We start from the raw sequence: 15,672 nt of genomic DNA, 5'->3' as shown, positions 1-15,672 counted from the left end.
ATATTCTTAGCTCGCCGGCCGTAGTACGAACTCTTATTAATTATAATATATAGAACTCGTTTTTAGTTTATAGTCCTTTAATAAGCTCTTTAGTTTTTAATAAGAAATAAGAAGCGAATACCGTTTTACCCTTTATAAGCTCCTTTATAATAGGGCATAGGATATACTATTTTAATATAATAACCCTAGCTCTATTTAACTCTTTTTTATTTTTACCGGACCGTTAACGAGCGTTTATTAATAACTCTCTTACTTTCTTATTTTAAGTTATTATAGTAATAACTATTACTATTTTATTAGTGCGCTTTATAATACGCTATTAATATAGGGGAGAGGATTCCCCGTCCCTAGAGCTAGCTAATATCTAGCTAGGATTATAAAGGGAGGCCTTAACTATTTAAATATATACCTTAGTAATATTATTTTATTTTTTAGGTTAATTATTTTTTATTAAATATTAGGTAGTAGTTCGCTAATAAGATATAGTTTCTAAGCTAGTATAAAGAGGACGTCCTTATAAAGCACTTCCCCCTTTATATAATCTAGCCTTTTAAATAAACCGTTTACTAAGTTCGTTTTCCTTAGTTAATATTCTAAATTAAAGTTAAATATTAATAATTTATATACTTACTTTACGAGCTTTTTTAAAAAGTCCCGCGCCGGTATATTAATTACTTTTTTAAGTACTTAGTAATTTATTAAAACTATAAACTTTTATAAAAGGCTTTAAAAATAGTAAGCTTAGTACTCTAACCTTTTTATTATAATAAGTAGTTCTTATTAACCCGTAGCCTATCGCTACTCTATATTTATAAGCTTTTATAACTAATAAGTAACGGGTTACTATTCTTTATTAGCTTATTATAATAAGATTACTATAATAGCTTTAATTAAAGCGTCGGTTTTTACTTATATAATACGTTATAAGTTCTAGTATATAAGTATAGTTACCGAGGTAAAAGCGACTTTTAGCTAATTAAACGCCTCGTCTACTTCCTTAGTTTACTAAAAGTCCCTTATTTACCTCTTTTTTATTTTTAATAATACTATTATTAATATAATAATACCCGAGTATTTAGTAATAAACTTCTAATAAAAATTATAGAACCCTGGGAACACTTAAATATCCTTAATAAACTCTAGCGCCTTTTAATTAGCAATCGTTCGTACTTATAATAAGTTAATCTCGATTCTTTTTAATATAATAATATAACTTAAGAACTCGACCCTTTTTTAATAAAACGAGTACTTCGATAGTTTAGTAAAAAGCCCGTATAAACGCAAACGTTAAAGGACCTTTTTAATATCCTTTATATACTATTCTTTTATTATTAAGTAAATTATTAGATCGTTTATATATATTATATAGTAAGTATTTAGTAAGTTAGCGAGCGCTTAGTAAATATATACTTAGAACGTTGCGGGTGCGTTTGTTAGCCTAAAAAGTATAATAATATATTTAAAATAACTATATCGGCTTTAGAATGCTATCTTCTATTAGTCTTCTTTTTTAATTCGGATACGGTAGTAAGTATCTTTAATATTTATTTTTAAAATTTATTTTACTCTATAAAGCCTATCTAAGAGCTCGCTAATAAGTAGTAGTGGGTATTAATTCTTTATAATTACTTTATTTAGCCCGTAATAGTCTATATAAAGGCGCAGCGTACTATCCTTTTTTAGTATAAAAAAGATTAGTACCCTAGCCTTATTAACTAAAAGTATAATATAACCGTTCGCTAAGTTCTTAATAATATACGCACAAAGCTTATTAAATTATTTCTCGCTTAATAAATAAATAAAATTATATAGTAGTTTAGTACTTAAAACTAAGTTAATAAAGTATTTTACCCCGCTATATAACTACGGTCCCTTTACTAACTACTTATCGAACGTCTCTACTTCTAATTAAAGTTTTAATAATAGACCCCCTCGTAGTTTAGTCTCCGTTACCCCCGTAATACTTCTTATAGTAGTAATATATAATATATACGCCCTCTCGTAATTTTTAATAATATTACGAGCTATTACTTTTAATTCGGTAACTAAAATAGGCTCGTATAACTATATATTTATTACTATATTAATACGAATACTTTCCTAGCTTATTAATAATTATAATAATAAGAGGTCTACTATTCCTTTATCCTTATTAACTACGGTAAATAATTACTAAATCTTCTTTAACTACTTACAGTAGTTAATAAAAAAGAGTATTAACTAGTAAGCTTTCCCCTAGCCTACGGCTTTATTTTAAAAGTCCCTTAATAAGGGAGCTATAATAATAGCCGGGGTTAACCCTAAGTAGGTTACGAGCCTAGTATTAATAATATCTATCTCGGAATATATATTTATATTAACTTTTACTAGCCTTTTAATAATACTTCGTAGAACTATTACCCTACCCTTCGTAATTATTTTTATTAATACCCTCTTAATACTTAATATAAGCGTATTAAGTATATTATTTATACCTACTTATTTTTTAACAAGTCGACTTTTATAACTCTTAGCTTAGTAGTAACCCGTTAAATAGTTATTAACGTTAGCTTTAATTAGGGGTATGTCGGCTTATTATTACCCCTACTTCCTAACTTATTTTTCTAGTACTTATTAAATATATAGCCTATTTTATTATATATAAAGTACTTAATATTGCTATTACGACGCTTTTATAATAGCTCGGCGCGAGTACTCTTATTATATAACTTTTATAATATTATTCTTAGTAAGTTTTTAAAGCCTAGCCCCTTAGAGCTCTCCTTACTCTTTTTTTTATAAAAGGGGGATATTCGACGTAGTTATTTTAATAACGGATATAGCCTTTTCTTACTATCCTTTTATAACTAGTTACCGCTCTTTTACTAATTTAATAACTATAATTTATTAGCCTCGTAAGCTATATTGCGTACTCTCTTAATTAAGACCTTATAATAAATTAGATTATCTTATAACTAAAATAGTAATTTAAAAAAGAACTAATATACTTCTATTTTCGAATTTTTTATATTTTTTATACCTAGGTTATAATAGATTATTAATTACTTAGCGAGGAACTAGGTAGGGGTCTAGCCCTCTTTTAGCCTCTTCGTCCTTAGCTCTTTATAATATTCCCGTTTTTAAGTCTCGGGGTCTATATATTATTAGTAAATAAATACTAAGAAGTCGCCCTAGGAGAGGGGATCCTAGAGGCTCTTTTTATAATTATACTATTATATTTATAATAATAAGGATATCTTAAATAAGGCCTATTTAATATACTATTTTATAATATTTTTTACGCAAAGCTTATTACTTATTTTTATACTAATAATTTAGTTTATTACTTAGGTACTCGTAAACTCTTCTCTAATTAGTTTATAGTTATAAAAAGGAGGCTTTTTATATTCTTATTAACCTAAACGCGTTACCGGCCACTCGGTAAGCTATTAAATAAGCTTCTTATATCGATGCCGTTTTTAGTTTTAATTTTTAACTATTATTTTTTATTATTTTATAAAAATAGGTTATTATTAAGCCTATAAAGTTTATTAAACTAGCTATTTTAGTACTACCCGCGCCTTTATATACGCCTTAACTTCGTATATTTAGTAATTACTTACTAATAAACGCCCCGTTTATAACGGATAAGGTCTTTAGGGTATTAATAAAGTAACTAGCCCGTAAGGGTAATTTACCCCGATTATCTTCTTTATTTAGCTCTTTTATAATCGCTAGTATTTAAGTAGGACTTGCCCTATAATAGGCTCGTTTTCTTAGATAGAATAAGGTTAAATAATTAACTCTAAATAATTATAGCTCGTTAGTACTAATAGCTCTTTATTAATAACTAGGCGTTATTTTATTAATATTCTATTCGTTTCCGTAATTTATTATTATTTATATTAGTTACTTCGTAAAAATAAAAACTTTAGAATTATAAACAATTAGGTTATAAGTACTTAACTAGCGAGGCTATAATATAAGTATAAGTATATTATAAAACTAAAGCTTATAGAGTCCTTCGTAAGGGCTCTGCTTTTTAAAAAGTTCTTTTATAATACGATCCGTATATTAGTTATTAAGTTATTAGCGTCTTATTACTAGCCGCATCCTAAATTTATTATAAGTACGTAGCGACGTAGGGATCGTATATAAATACTAAAAATTTAGTAATAAATATAAAGTAATTTATAAACTTTAAAAAGATCTTTTTAAAAAAGAAATTATACTTTAGAGGGAAGTATAAGGTTTTATAAAAAACCCTAACGATATTTTATAATTATTATAAAAAAGTCGGAATTAGGGAATACTAATACTATTTAATAATTAATATTATACTTATAAACAAAGCTTTTAATTACTATTACGAAGCGGTACGTAATCTTAATTAAAATAACTTTTTTAGTATAATTAACGTAATCTAAAGCCGCTTCGAGACCTATAATAAGAACCTAGAGCTCCTATTTAAGCTACGAGCGATTTTTTTTATATTTATAGTTAGGATAATAAAAAGTAAATTACGAGTAGAAATCTTTAAAGAGCTTATTAATTGAATTAATAAGCTAATAAAAACCTAGCTAAATAAGGGGATAAATAAGTAAAAAGTCGGATATCTTTATACTATAATTTAGTATATATTAAAAATAAAAATAACCTTATACTAAGTACTTAAAGACTACGAGACGCTCTATTTAAAGCTAAGATTTAGTTTTAATATTAAAACGAGAATACTATACTAAACTTATTTCTAAGCGTACGACGGCCCTTATTAATAATATTAAGTTAATCGAACGTATAATGAAAAAAGAAAAGAGGCTAAATATAATAATTATTAATAAGGAGGCCTAGATTCGTTAAATAAGTAGAGATTTAACTTACAAATAGGGTAATAAAAGAGGTAATATTATGTTTATAAAAAGGATAAATATTAATTAAGTAATTATTCTGAAGAAGAGCGTATTAAATTATATAAATAGTATAAAAAGTTAAGGGTAGTAAATAGTAAAACTAGCCCTCGTTAGTTTAATTAATTCCTCGTTATATATAAGGGTAGATCTGGGGGTACGGAACTTAGTAACGGTAGTTAAAGTAGTAGCTTAAAGTATATACCCCTTATAAGAGATTTAGAAGATAAGGAAGATCTTACCCCTTATATTAACGAATTAGATTATAACGAAATTAATAATATTAACTACTCTTTTTTTACCCCGTTAGCTTCTAAAGGATATATAAAGCTAAATAAATAGAAAGTAATAAAAGCTCTTAATAAATAAGCTTTTATTTATAAATAATAAAAAAAGGTCCCTTAGATAACGGATATAGAGGCGGCCGAAAGGGCGAATTTAATAAGGCTAAAGCCTATTCTCTTAATAATTAAAAAAAAGACGCTATTTCTCTTAATATTTAAAAAAAAAAAGAATATAGTACTAAGTAAATTTAAAGGTAACTAAAGGGGTCCTTTTTATACTACCTAAATCCCTCGAATACTAAGCTTATATAAATATTTTATACGAGCGAAAGGTATAGCCTAGATAATTTCTATAAGATTATCTTAAATACTAGGGTATCGTAATAGTTAACTAGAAGAAAAGGGCAATTCTAAGTACTATAAAAAATCGCGCTAGTAATACTTAATATATTAATAGCGGGTATTATAAGGATTAGTTTTGGCCTAGGTAAAGAAATCGTCGCCCTAAGTATAATAAAAATAGAGACGTATTTTAGAATAATAACTTTCTATATTTTACTTATTAATACCCTATTTTTCTTATATTTAAAAGATATAAATTAACTAAGTATTATATTTAATAATATAAGGAATAGAATCTCTAGCGGTAAGTACTTCGAAATAGTCGAACGATAATAGGGGTATATATTTATAAAACTTATTAATAATACGAAGTTAATTAATTATTTAATAAAAAGTGAGCTTAGAAGATTATACTAGAGATTTAAGTACCCGTTAGTTACGAAGCTATATAACTTCTTAAAGTAATTAAGTAATAATAATATTAAAATAGGGGCGCTAGAGTAATTAATAAAAGTATATTATTAATACTAAATAAATACGCAGAGCCTATGTAAATTTAAGTTTAAATTGCGTAATAAGCTTAATTTTAATTAAGAAATTATTATTAATATCTTCTATTTAAATAGTCGGCTAGTACTATATATAATTAACGTAGCTATATCCTTCTAAATAGGGCAATTCCTCCGGGATTTATAAATAAAAATGATATAGGTAGCTTTATAAAAAAGCTAGATTAATATATACTAAGGACTACTAAACGGTATTAAAACCGACGCTAATACTAGCTTTAAGTTAGTAGAGTTTAGGAATAATATAACGGCCTACGGTATATAGTTAAAAATTATACTTATTAAAGCGCACTATAGTATTAAAAAGGTAAAAAAGGTATATTAATAATTAAAAAGGGCGTTTAGAATTATTAAAGAGGAAAATCCGGATTTTATTAATAACGAATGCCTCTAGATCGTACTTAAATATTATAATAATACTATAGGGCCTAACGGACTTATACTAACGCTATTAGTATTTAGAGTATATTTAAGAACGATCTTAGCCTTATTACTATTACTAAGTATAAGCTAACGAGCCTAAATAATTAAAAAAGTAATATAAGTACTACGCGAGGTAAGTATAAAAAGGTAAGTTAATAAGGTAATTACTATACGTAATAGGCCCGATATAGGGGGTAATTTAGATATATTACTAAATTTAAATATATAAGTATAGTACGAAATTATTTAATAATAAGCTAGGTTATATAAGTTAATTTCTATTAACGAGCGCTCTTATATAATTACGAGAGATCGTAACTAGCTACTTAAAGTATTAATTACGGTAATTAGACCGTACTATATAAATCTTAACAAGGTAATTTCTAACTTATAAAAAAAAGAAGAGCTAGGGGAAACTATATAACCCGCAGTAGAGGCATAAGAAATTATCCTTAATAAAATCGTTATAATAGTATTAATAAATAACGAGGAAGAGGAAATTACTAAAAGGGTACTAATATTACTAATAAGACGTTATAAAAGACTACGACGGTAAGCCCTAATATAATAATTTATTATTAATAACGAAGTAATTAATACTTTTTATATAATAAAAAAGAAAGCCGATTTCGAGCTAGTAGTTAAATTACGTAAAAAAAGTATAATTATAATTATTAAAAAGCTATATAAGGGATTAGATTTTATTAAAATAAATACTCTTTATAATCGAGGGGTCTATTAATTTATCCTATATAACTTAGAAAAATATATAAACCTCTATATATTTAAATTACGAATAGTTTATAAAATTAAAAAGAAAGGAATACCCTAGCTATATAAGAAGTTTAAATACGTAATTTAGGGGTACGGTAACGTTAAAAAGGCGACGCTACTTATATAATTACTTATTATATAGCGCTATAGCTAATGATTAATAATAATACTAATAGTATTACTATAAAAAAAGAGATACGAAATTTAGAGCCGTAATATTACCTAGGCTTATACCTAATTAGCTATAGGGCTTATAAAGAAAATCCTAGCCTATCTACCGAAAGAAATAATTAATAAGTACTTAAAAAGTACGATTATTAAAGTACTTAAGTTACTATATAAGCTCGTAAAATCGGGTACCTATTAATAAGCTACTTACTACGATTTTTATATTAATTAACTATTAATAGTTACCTTTATGTATAACCCGTACTTATTAGTTATAAAATACGAAGGTAACTAATTTAGGATCGTTAGAATATAAACCGACGATATATTAAGCCTATTTAATATTAATTTTATAAAAAAAGAGGATAAGGAGCTTTAGAAAGCGGGCTTTATAATAAAACTAAAAGAGGTTCTTATAATAAATACCCCCCTAGTATTTAATAGTAGGATTTTTATAATTAAAAAAGAAACCGTCGTTTTTTAATAAAAAGGGTAAGGTAAGAAAATTAACTTCGTTAATCTAAATATAATTAATATTAAAAAGTAGTATAAGGCTAAGCTCGCGCGAGGGGTATATATTATAAGTATTTATTAGCCTAAGGTAATTTTTAATTATACTAGGGTAGCGTAGGCTATAAATCTAATTAAACGAGACGTTAAAGTACTTAATAAGCGGCTTAAGTAATAATAAATAAATCTTAATTAAGGTCTCGTCTATTACCTAATTAACCTTATAATTAGTAAGCTCTACGTCTTTATTAATAAGTTATTTATAAATAATAACGACCTTATTTTATAATTAGGGTATATTATTATCTTAGTTAATAAGAGTATAAGTAAGAGCGAATTTCCTATATACGGTAATATAATCTATTACTTATTAACTAAAAATAAGTAAATAATAAGAAGTATACTAGCGTTAAAGGTTTATAATATAATTAACGGCGTTAACTTTTCTTATATAATTTTAATAATACTAAGAAAGATTATTAATTAAATTAGCTTTTTGCTTATTTTAATAATTATTTATACCGATTCTTATTCGCTATATAAATACTTTATTAAATTAGGAACGACAAAAGAAAAGAGGCTTATAATTAATATTATAGCCCTTAAGTAATTATATAAAAAGCGCGAAATACTTAAAATCCGTTAAATTAATAATAAAAATAACTTCGTAAACGCTTTTATAAAAGTAGTACTAAATAAGGGATTAAAGTAATTCGTAAATAATAAAAAAGTTATTATATAAATAGAGGGATAAGTTATATAAAAAAAGTAAAAAAAAAGGGGGAAAAGGAGATAATTTAATAAACGGGCCTGAGGTTAAATTATACCTCTAACCGTAGCGGTTAAATTAATAAAAAAAAGAGAAAGTTAGTATCGAATTAAAAGTCTAATTTAACTATAGTATATAGCCGACTATATAGGAGCTAATTAGGGGCCCTATTTATAATTATTATAACTAGCCTAACTTATAATTAGAACCTCCTTTTTATACTTACTACGCAGATATTTATATAGTTCAATTAATCTCTTTATTAACTACGGTTCGAACTAACTACCCTGTAATAGGGATACTAACAATTTGTAAGATTTTATAAGAGTCCTCTAATAAAAAGGAAATGATCCTGCAAAATGAGACCACTACACCATTTGTGATCGATCCAGCTCAACGGAGTTCGAGAGCAAGCATGAACGTGCTGTCTTTCTTGGAATCTCTTAAGGGAAGAACGAAATTGACGACCTTCACAAAGTGAGGGTATAGAGTCAACCCATAGTCTGTTCGACGAGGAAGTATTTTCTACGTCTGCTCTCACGTTCTGCGAACAACTACGTGCGTTCCTTCGCCATGCTTGTCCAATCTCTATTGTGGTTGATGGTCACAGCTGCTAGTTACCAGCGATCTGATCGACCTACACTGATTTTCGACTTTCCATCGAACCCAAAAGTCCAAAGATTCAAGTTTCACGTCTTTGAATCCTTTCTGTATGATACCTTGCAGGAAGTACAATCTTATAGACCTACACATGGCCTGTCTTCAGAATGGGATACTGAAGGGCATCCCGCTGGGAATCTGACCGTCGTTGCGGAGTACTGGATCAACCGATACGATTGAAAGAAAGTTGAGAAAAGGCTCAACGACGATTTCGATCACTATGCAACGACTATTCCGGGCGGCGAGAGTTACCCATAGCCTGTACCGCTGCACTTTATCCATCATGTTTCCGCCAGCTCCAATGCCACACCACTACTCCTCCTTCACGGATGGCCATCAACGAATGTAGAGTGGTCAAAAGTCATCAAGCCTTTATCAAAAAAATTACGAACAGTCATTTCACATCGTCGCACCGGATTTACCTGGCTTTGGATTCAGTCCGGAGCTAGAACACCCCGGGCTAGGATTGCGCGAAATGGGATCAGCCTTCGACACATTGATGCACCAGCTCGGTTACGAAAAGTAAGAAATAGTCACTACGGACCTCGGATGGGTCACCGGAATGTGAATGACCATGGATGTCCGTGATAGTATACTTGGTCACATGTGCGACTTCTTTATCGTTGGCAACTTTGGGTTCGCAGTAAGTTCTATCAATTGTGGAACACGTGTGCCCAGACATCAAAACTGACTTTCGACAGCCAAGAGATTGGGTCGAAAGATCCGTTAAATTGGTGTTTCTCCAGAGACATCGAGTTGGCGGACATTTCCCAGCTGTCAGTCACCCCGATCTGTGGATGGGTGACGTGCGGGCTCTCTTTTCCGCCTTACGCGAGTCGTCTTCAGTGGAAAAAGATGAGCAGTAGACCATTGTCAGTGAGGCCGTATAAACACCACGACGAGGAGACTCGTTGATTGGCTGTGTGTAAAATCTAATGCACATGTTGAACGCGATCCAAAGAGTCTCTAATGAAACACGATCTTCGCGAATGTATGAAGTCCTTGTTTCTATCGCATAGTCTAGACCGAAGTCTTTGGCATCATACCCTATTATTAGCCTTCAACGGTTCATCTACTCACCTGTAAAATGGTCCCGCTGCATGTCTGAAGCGCTGTTAGCGTGTCCACGTATCATGCCGCAACGCCACCGAATTGCAGCACCAGCTACTCCCCGTCTCTCCACGACTGGTGCTCAGGAGGATCCTGCAATATCCAAGACAGCTGTCATTGATCCAGACATCGAAGCAAGTTCTCCCTGGAACTGGGGTCGACAAGCGGTGTGTCAGCGGCTGAGTGCAGAACCCCGCGCGGGCAGGGATACAGACCCAATGATAGAGCTCAAGGGCAAACTATGCCAAGCAAGCTTGTATGACATCCAGTGATCTCCGCAGTCTAACAAGTGACGTCAACCCACTTTCCATGTTCACTGCCAAGGAACACGAATAACAAGCCACCGCGTAGTCTGAGCATCAAATGCGCTCACCCATCAATTTCCCCTTTGATGTTGGGCTTCAGCTGGAGTGTTCTTGACATTCCCCTGATTGATCCACCCTCTAAACGGGCTGACCCACTCTCGCGGTGACCCATTGATATATCATCATTGTTCCTCAAGGCCTCTGGTCTTTCATCGACGAACACCGCTTTGCTCTCCTCTGCATTATTCACTTTTCTGAATTTAGCACCCTTATTCAAAATGGCAGGAATCGTAGATAAGTTGACCGCTTCTGGAGGCACCGAATCAGCAGGTAGGGCACAACGGACCCATTCCCCGGCTACAGTACTTGTTTGTTCGGCATGTTGTGTCTAACATCCCGTCAGGATTCCTCAACGATATCATCGAGCAGCTATGGCCAAACATCAATGTTGCCGGCTGCAGGATGGTAAAGGAGATTGTGGAGCCCATGTTCGCTACGATGCTTCCTGGCCCCCTCGCGAGCCTCAAGTTCGTCAAGCTGGACCTCGGGACTGTTCCCATGCAGGTAGCAGAAGTGGACGTCCACAAGGTTGACAACGGCGGTATCAAGCTTGACATGGACGTGATTTGGGAAGGAAAGAGCGACATCGAGCTCGATGGCAAGATGGTGCCCAAACTGGTAAGACCCTGATACGAAGATGACCGCTTGACTCGCGCATAGCTAAAGCAGACGACGACAGGGTATCGAGCATGTTCATCTGAAAGGCAGACTTTCCATCCTGCTTGCACCTCTAACAAATATCATCCCCTTGGTATGTCAATTTTACATGACTTCTTAGATAAATGATGCTGGTATGAGTGCTGACTTGAAAATTAAGATTGGAGCTGCGCAAGTCGCCTTCATCAACCCACCAGAACTCAAACTCGACTTCACCAATGCTGCGAACATCGCAGACTGGGCCTTGGTTGATAAGGCTGTGCGCAAGGTCATTCTGGACATCATCGCCTCGATGGCTGTGCTCCCCAACCGTTACCTTGTGAAGCTTGACAGCAACAATGACTACTTTAGAACATACCTGCCTCATTTGGGCGCCCTTCGCCTTACCATTGAGAGGGCAATTGGTATCAACGGCCCAAAGAAGAGTGGCGCCAAGAGACTGTTGGCCAAGATTGTCAAGGATGTTCCCGACTGCTACGCGAAGGTGAACGTTGGTGCCGAGGAGGAATGGCGCACTTCCGTCAAGAAGAATGATCACGACCCGGAGTGGAACGAGACCCATGACTTCCTCGTCGCAGACTACGATCAGCGCATCTTTATTGATGTCCAGGACGATGATCTTGGCGGCGATGACGATATTGGTATCGCGACTACTACGGTCAAGGACATTCTGCTCAATGGCGGCTCCCAAGAGTTGGCTCTTACCCATAAAGACGAGCCTACTGATGCCAAGATCGTTGTTCATGCAAAATTCTATAACTTTGTCGACAACGCCGAAGTCATCACATCCACTCAAAGTGAGAACGAGCATCAAATCGTCGGTCTCGCAACGGTCCTCATCGCCAGCGCCCTCGGATTACAAGGCCAGCGCGACGAGCTTAACCCCAGTATCAAGGTAACATGGGGCGCAAAGGAGTTCCGCACTGCGGCCAAGACCTACAGCCCGGGAACAGATATCTTCAACCCATCTTTCGACCAGGCGTTCAGGATCCCTGTGACGGCGGATTTGCTGGCCAACCCCGCCAACTTCAAGATCTCTCTGCTCAACAAGGCTGACGAGACTGGCGCTGTTGAGATTCCTTTCCAGGATGTTCTTCAGGCGCCTGGCTTGATCAAGGAGGAGAGCTTCGATGTCGGATCTGGCGCGACTGTGAGAGCCAGTATCTCTCTTCGCGGCTTGCAGATTGCGCACTAATTAGCTCATGATTTGACGAACATGTTCATGTATAACTACACGATAATACACGATTGAATGATATTAATCAAAACGAGACGTATCTTATGATGAGAGAAGATCGATTTACGTAAGATTAAGTGCCTGTAGCTCTATGGTTCCCTGTAGGAGCTCGCCATCCATCATGCCATGAACGTACGCCTCGCCAACGATTTGGGAATGTCTTGTCCAAGTACGTGAACGGGTCGAAGTGATGAACGGTGCGTCTGCGCCAATGATTATCCACACATCATCGCCTACTGATGCTGACATTGGCGCAAGTCCGAGGTATCCTCCGTCGGTTACGAAAGGGCATCTCCCAACGAGTTTGGCAAGGGCAACACTCATGTACTTCATGCCCTCGGAATGCTTTCCTTGTCTCAAAGCTTGGTATGACGTGAACATTTTACCAGATGCCCTTTCCGTCTCCCAGTTGAATGCAAACTCTCGATCAGCGATGGGAGTTCTCCACAACGCCTCTCTCAGTGCTTCATCGGTTTTGTAGACTGTATTAGTCCCTGCCAGTGTGGAACCAAGATCGTCGAGCCATCTGATAAACAATGACTGTTGAAGACTATCTGCCTCACCGTCCAACCCATTCAATCTTACGAAAGGCGCTCCTTGTTTGACGATCTTGCCGACTTTCATAGCATTCAACGATAGCGAGTACGTATTGAATGGATTCTCATCCGAGAATGCCGCTGATAGAGACTGTGAGAGTGATCCGGAGGCCGTGTATGCTCTTTCTCTATTTTGGCCTCGGACCATAAAGATGGATGGGACGTGTAGCGGCTGCGCCAGGAATTTCGAGGACCAGTCGGGTGCCCATGACGGTTTACTTAGATTTATACCCGCGGAATAGCTGTGTACCCCCCCTAGCCCTGCAAATGATAGAATTCTCGGGCCGTAGTAGATCAAACAGGCTTTGGCTACCTCTGTCCGAATCGTTTGCCAATCCTTGTTGTACTGGACTGGAATGAACGGGCTCAAATCCGGGCTAATCAGGCCTAACAGCGAGAAGACATAGTCTCGTTGATCGGAGGCCTGGAGTTGAGCCTTATTTGCCATTCTTGAGAGTAAAGAGAAAAGGGCGAAGAGTGAAGAGTTTGGACGAGTGAAGGCCACTGGAGTAACCCTATCGAGAGCCGCCGTAAGAAAAGCCACCAGCGTGGAGCTGTCTCGCCTCCCCGTGCCTGAGCCGACAATGTTCAAATAGTCGCGCACACCACAGAGCACCCAAAATCCGTTATAGAATGCATCCCAAGAGGTCCAAGTATCACCGCAACAGACCACACAGTCTTTTGACAGCACGCGTTCCTGAATCACCCAGACGCGCTGGAACCACGCTCGCTCGAACAAAGAACCGATAGCGTTCAATCTTGCTGACTTGTTGTGACAAAGCTCTCCGATTATCCCTCTGAGCACGGCCTGGACTCTATCGACAGTCGGATTGACGGCGATTTCAGTAAATGGGAATTCGGACCATGACATGACAGCAAAAGCCCCCGAGTCTACCAACTTGTTTAATCCGAAAAGAGTGTTCATTGCCAGATCACTGTCCAAGCTTGTCAGGCCGAGCCAAACAAAGGTTTTGGTAGCGTAGCGGTAGATTTCTCTCATATAAGACACCTGTTGAGCTCTCTCTGCTTCGTTTTGCTGGTCGATACACAAGGCATCGATCCAAAAGGTTGATCCGAGGTTCTCGCCAATTCGTCGAGAAGCCAATTGCCTCAGAGCTGCTTCTAAGTTTGTGGTAACTTGAACCCACTGGTCCTCCACTAGGATGTCCTTCGTGATCTCGGCATCTCCCCATGCGTATGAAACCGCCACGTATGATTGCCTCTCGTTGAGGCTGGCGTGCTTCAGACGACAGTGAACGGGTAAGTCCGCCGTAGACCCCGGATCTTCTGTCTCCAGAGGTGCTATTTCGATGAGGCGAACTTCTTTCTTTTCTGGATCTAGCGATTGATATAGGAAGGACCGCAAGCTGCTAGTCATCTGATGTTCGGTCATTGGCCGCGATGAAAGGCAATAGCGAGATAGGTGACGTGTCGTTGAGTGAAGTACTCCGGCGTATAGTCCTCAACTGCCTTCTGATTGCACTTACTTTCTCCAATTGTGACTTGAAAAGGGGCGATACTCATAATGGTCGCTTTTCTGTGGCTCTTCAACAGATTGGGTCTGCTCGTTGCAGCAGCAAGATTTCTAGCGCTTTGCTGTGCCCCTCTCTCACAAGGCAACTCTGCTTACATGTTGCGGTTGATCCGACCAATCATGGAACGCTGCGATAACCAGTCGTCTCGTCGTGCGGGTATGATTGGTTGTGTTCTCCAAGTAGTGCGTCGGCCACTTCACTCTCCGTATTCCGCACCCTCGAGATACGATACCTCCTATTTCTTAAGTTAAATCTGGTGTACAGACACGAAAGGATAACTTTCACCTCAGTGAAGCATCACAGTACTTTTATCAGAACAGAATGGAAACACTCTTCTAGCTATTGAAGACCTATTTCTGGTTACAGAGTGCCACGAAACTCGCAATATTGGCTCTCATTCCCGATTATATCGACGGAATAATCAGTGGGTTCAAAGTTAGAGATACTGGAAGCAGTTGTCAGAGTTTGAGATGTAGAGAACGTTCGAGGAGCCTTTTTTTCAGATTTCGTCACAGCAAAGTGTTTGGTCGTTTCCTGAAATAGCGTATGCCAATCGTTGAGTAGATGCATGTACGATCTTCCGTTGCTAATCCAATACCTTCGGAGACGGGCCTTGGCCTCTCAACGGCCCACCTCGGTAGGTGTAGCCTTGGTAGAGAAGCTGGAGTGACGATTGAAGACATCGTCGATCACGTCTTTCGCCTCGTCAAAATTAAAAAGATAAGTCGACCCACCCCCTTTTGGCCACCCCCCCCTTTTGGCCACCCTATTAAAACATAGTATCAAA

At 35.7% G+C, this 15,672-nt stretch overlaps 4 protein-coding genes across 4 annotated transcripts; 3 read left to right on the top strand and 1 right to left on the bottom strand.

Moving 5' to 3' along the window:
- Nucleotides 1–5,614: 5,614 nt before the first annotated feature.
- On the top strand, nucleotides 5,615–5,773 carry CLUP02_04571 (uncharacterized protein; the record flags this gene model as incomplete). The annotated part of the gene is made up of 1 exon (XM_049283582.1): nucleotides 5,615–5,773. A coding segment is annotated over one exon (159 nt), but the record flags the coding sequence as incomplete, so codon positions are not given.
- Nucleotides 5,774–9,084: 3,311 nt separating this feature from the next.
- Nucleotides 9,085–9,565, top strand: CLUP02_04570 (uncharacterized protein; the record flags this gene model as incomplete). Its single annotated transcript, XM_049283581.1, has 3 exons — nucleotides 9,085–9,104; nucleotides 9,204–9,283; nucleotides 9,336–9,565. 3 exons carry the CDS (start codon nucleotides 9,085–9,087, stop codon nucleotides 9,563–9,565), a joined length of 330 nt encoding a protein of 109 aa, XP_049140724.1.
- Nucleotides 9,566–11,078: 1,513 nt separating this feature from the next.
- CLUP02_04569 (C2 domain-containing protein) lies at nucleotides 11,079–12,712 on the top strand (the record flags this gene model as incomplete). Its single annotated transcript, XM_049283580.1, has 4 exons — nucleotides 11,079–11,130; nucleotides 11,204–11,478; nucleotides 11,540–11,611; nucleotides 11,678–12,712. The coding sequence occupies 4 exons, from the start codon at nucleotides 11,079–11,081 to the stop codon at nucleotides 12,710–12,712; spliced, it is 1,434 nt and encodes a 477-aa protein (XP_049140723.1).
- A 105-nt stretch (nucleotides 12,713–12,817) lies between these two features.
- Nucleotides 12,818–14,743, bottom strand: CLUP02_04568 (uncharacterized protein; the record flags this gene model as incomplete). The annotated part of the gene is made up of 1 exon (XM_049283579.1): nucleotides 12,818–14,743. The coding sequence occupies one exon, from the start codon at nucleotides 14,741–14,743 to the stop codon at nucleotides 12,818–12,820; it is 1,926 nt and encodes a 641-aa protein (XP_049140722.1).
- Between the last annotated feature and the right edge of the window lie 929 nt (nucleotides 14,744–15,672).

This window comes from Colletotrichum lupini, chromosome 2 (assembly GCF_023278565.1).
Source record: "Colletotrichum lupini chromosome 2, complete sequence".
Lineage (NCBI taxonomy): Eukaryota > Fungi > Ascomycota > Sordariomycetes > Glomerellales > Glomerellaceae > Colletotrichum > Colletotrichum lupini.
The sequence above is the reverse complement of the archived record's forward strand: the minus strand, read 5'-3'. Positions and strand labels throughout refer to the sequence as shown.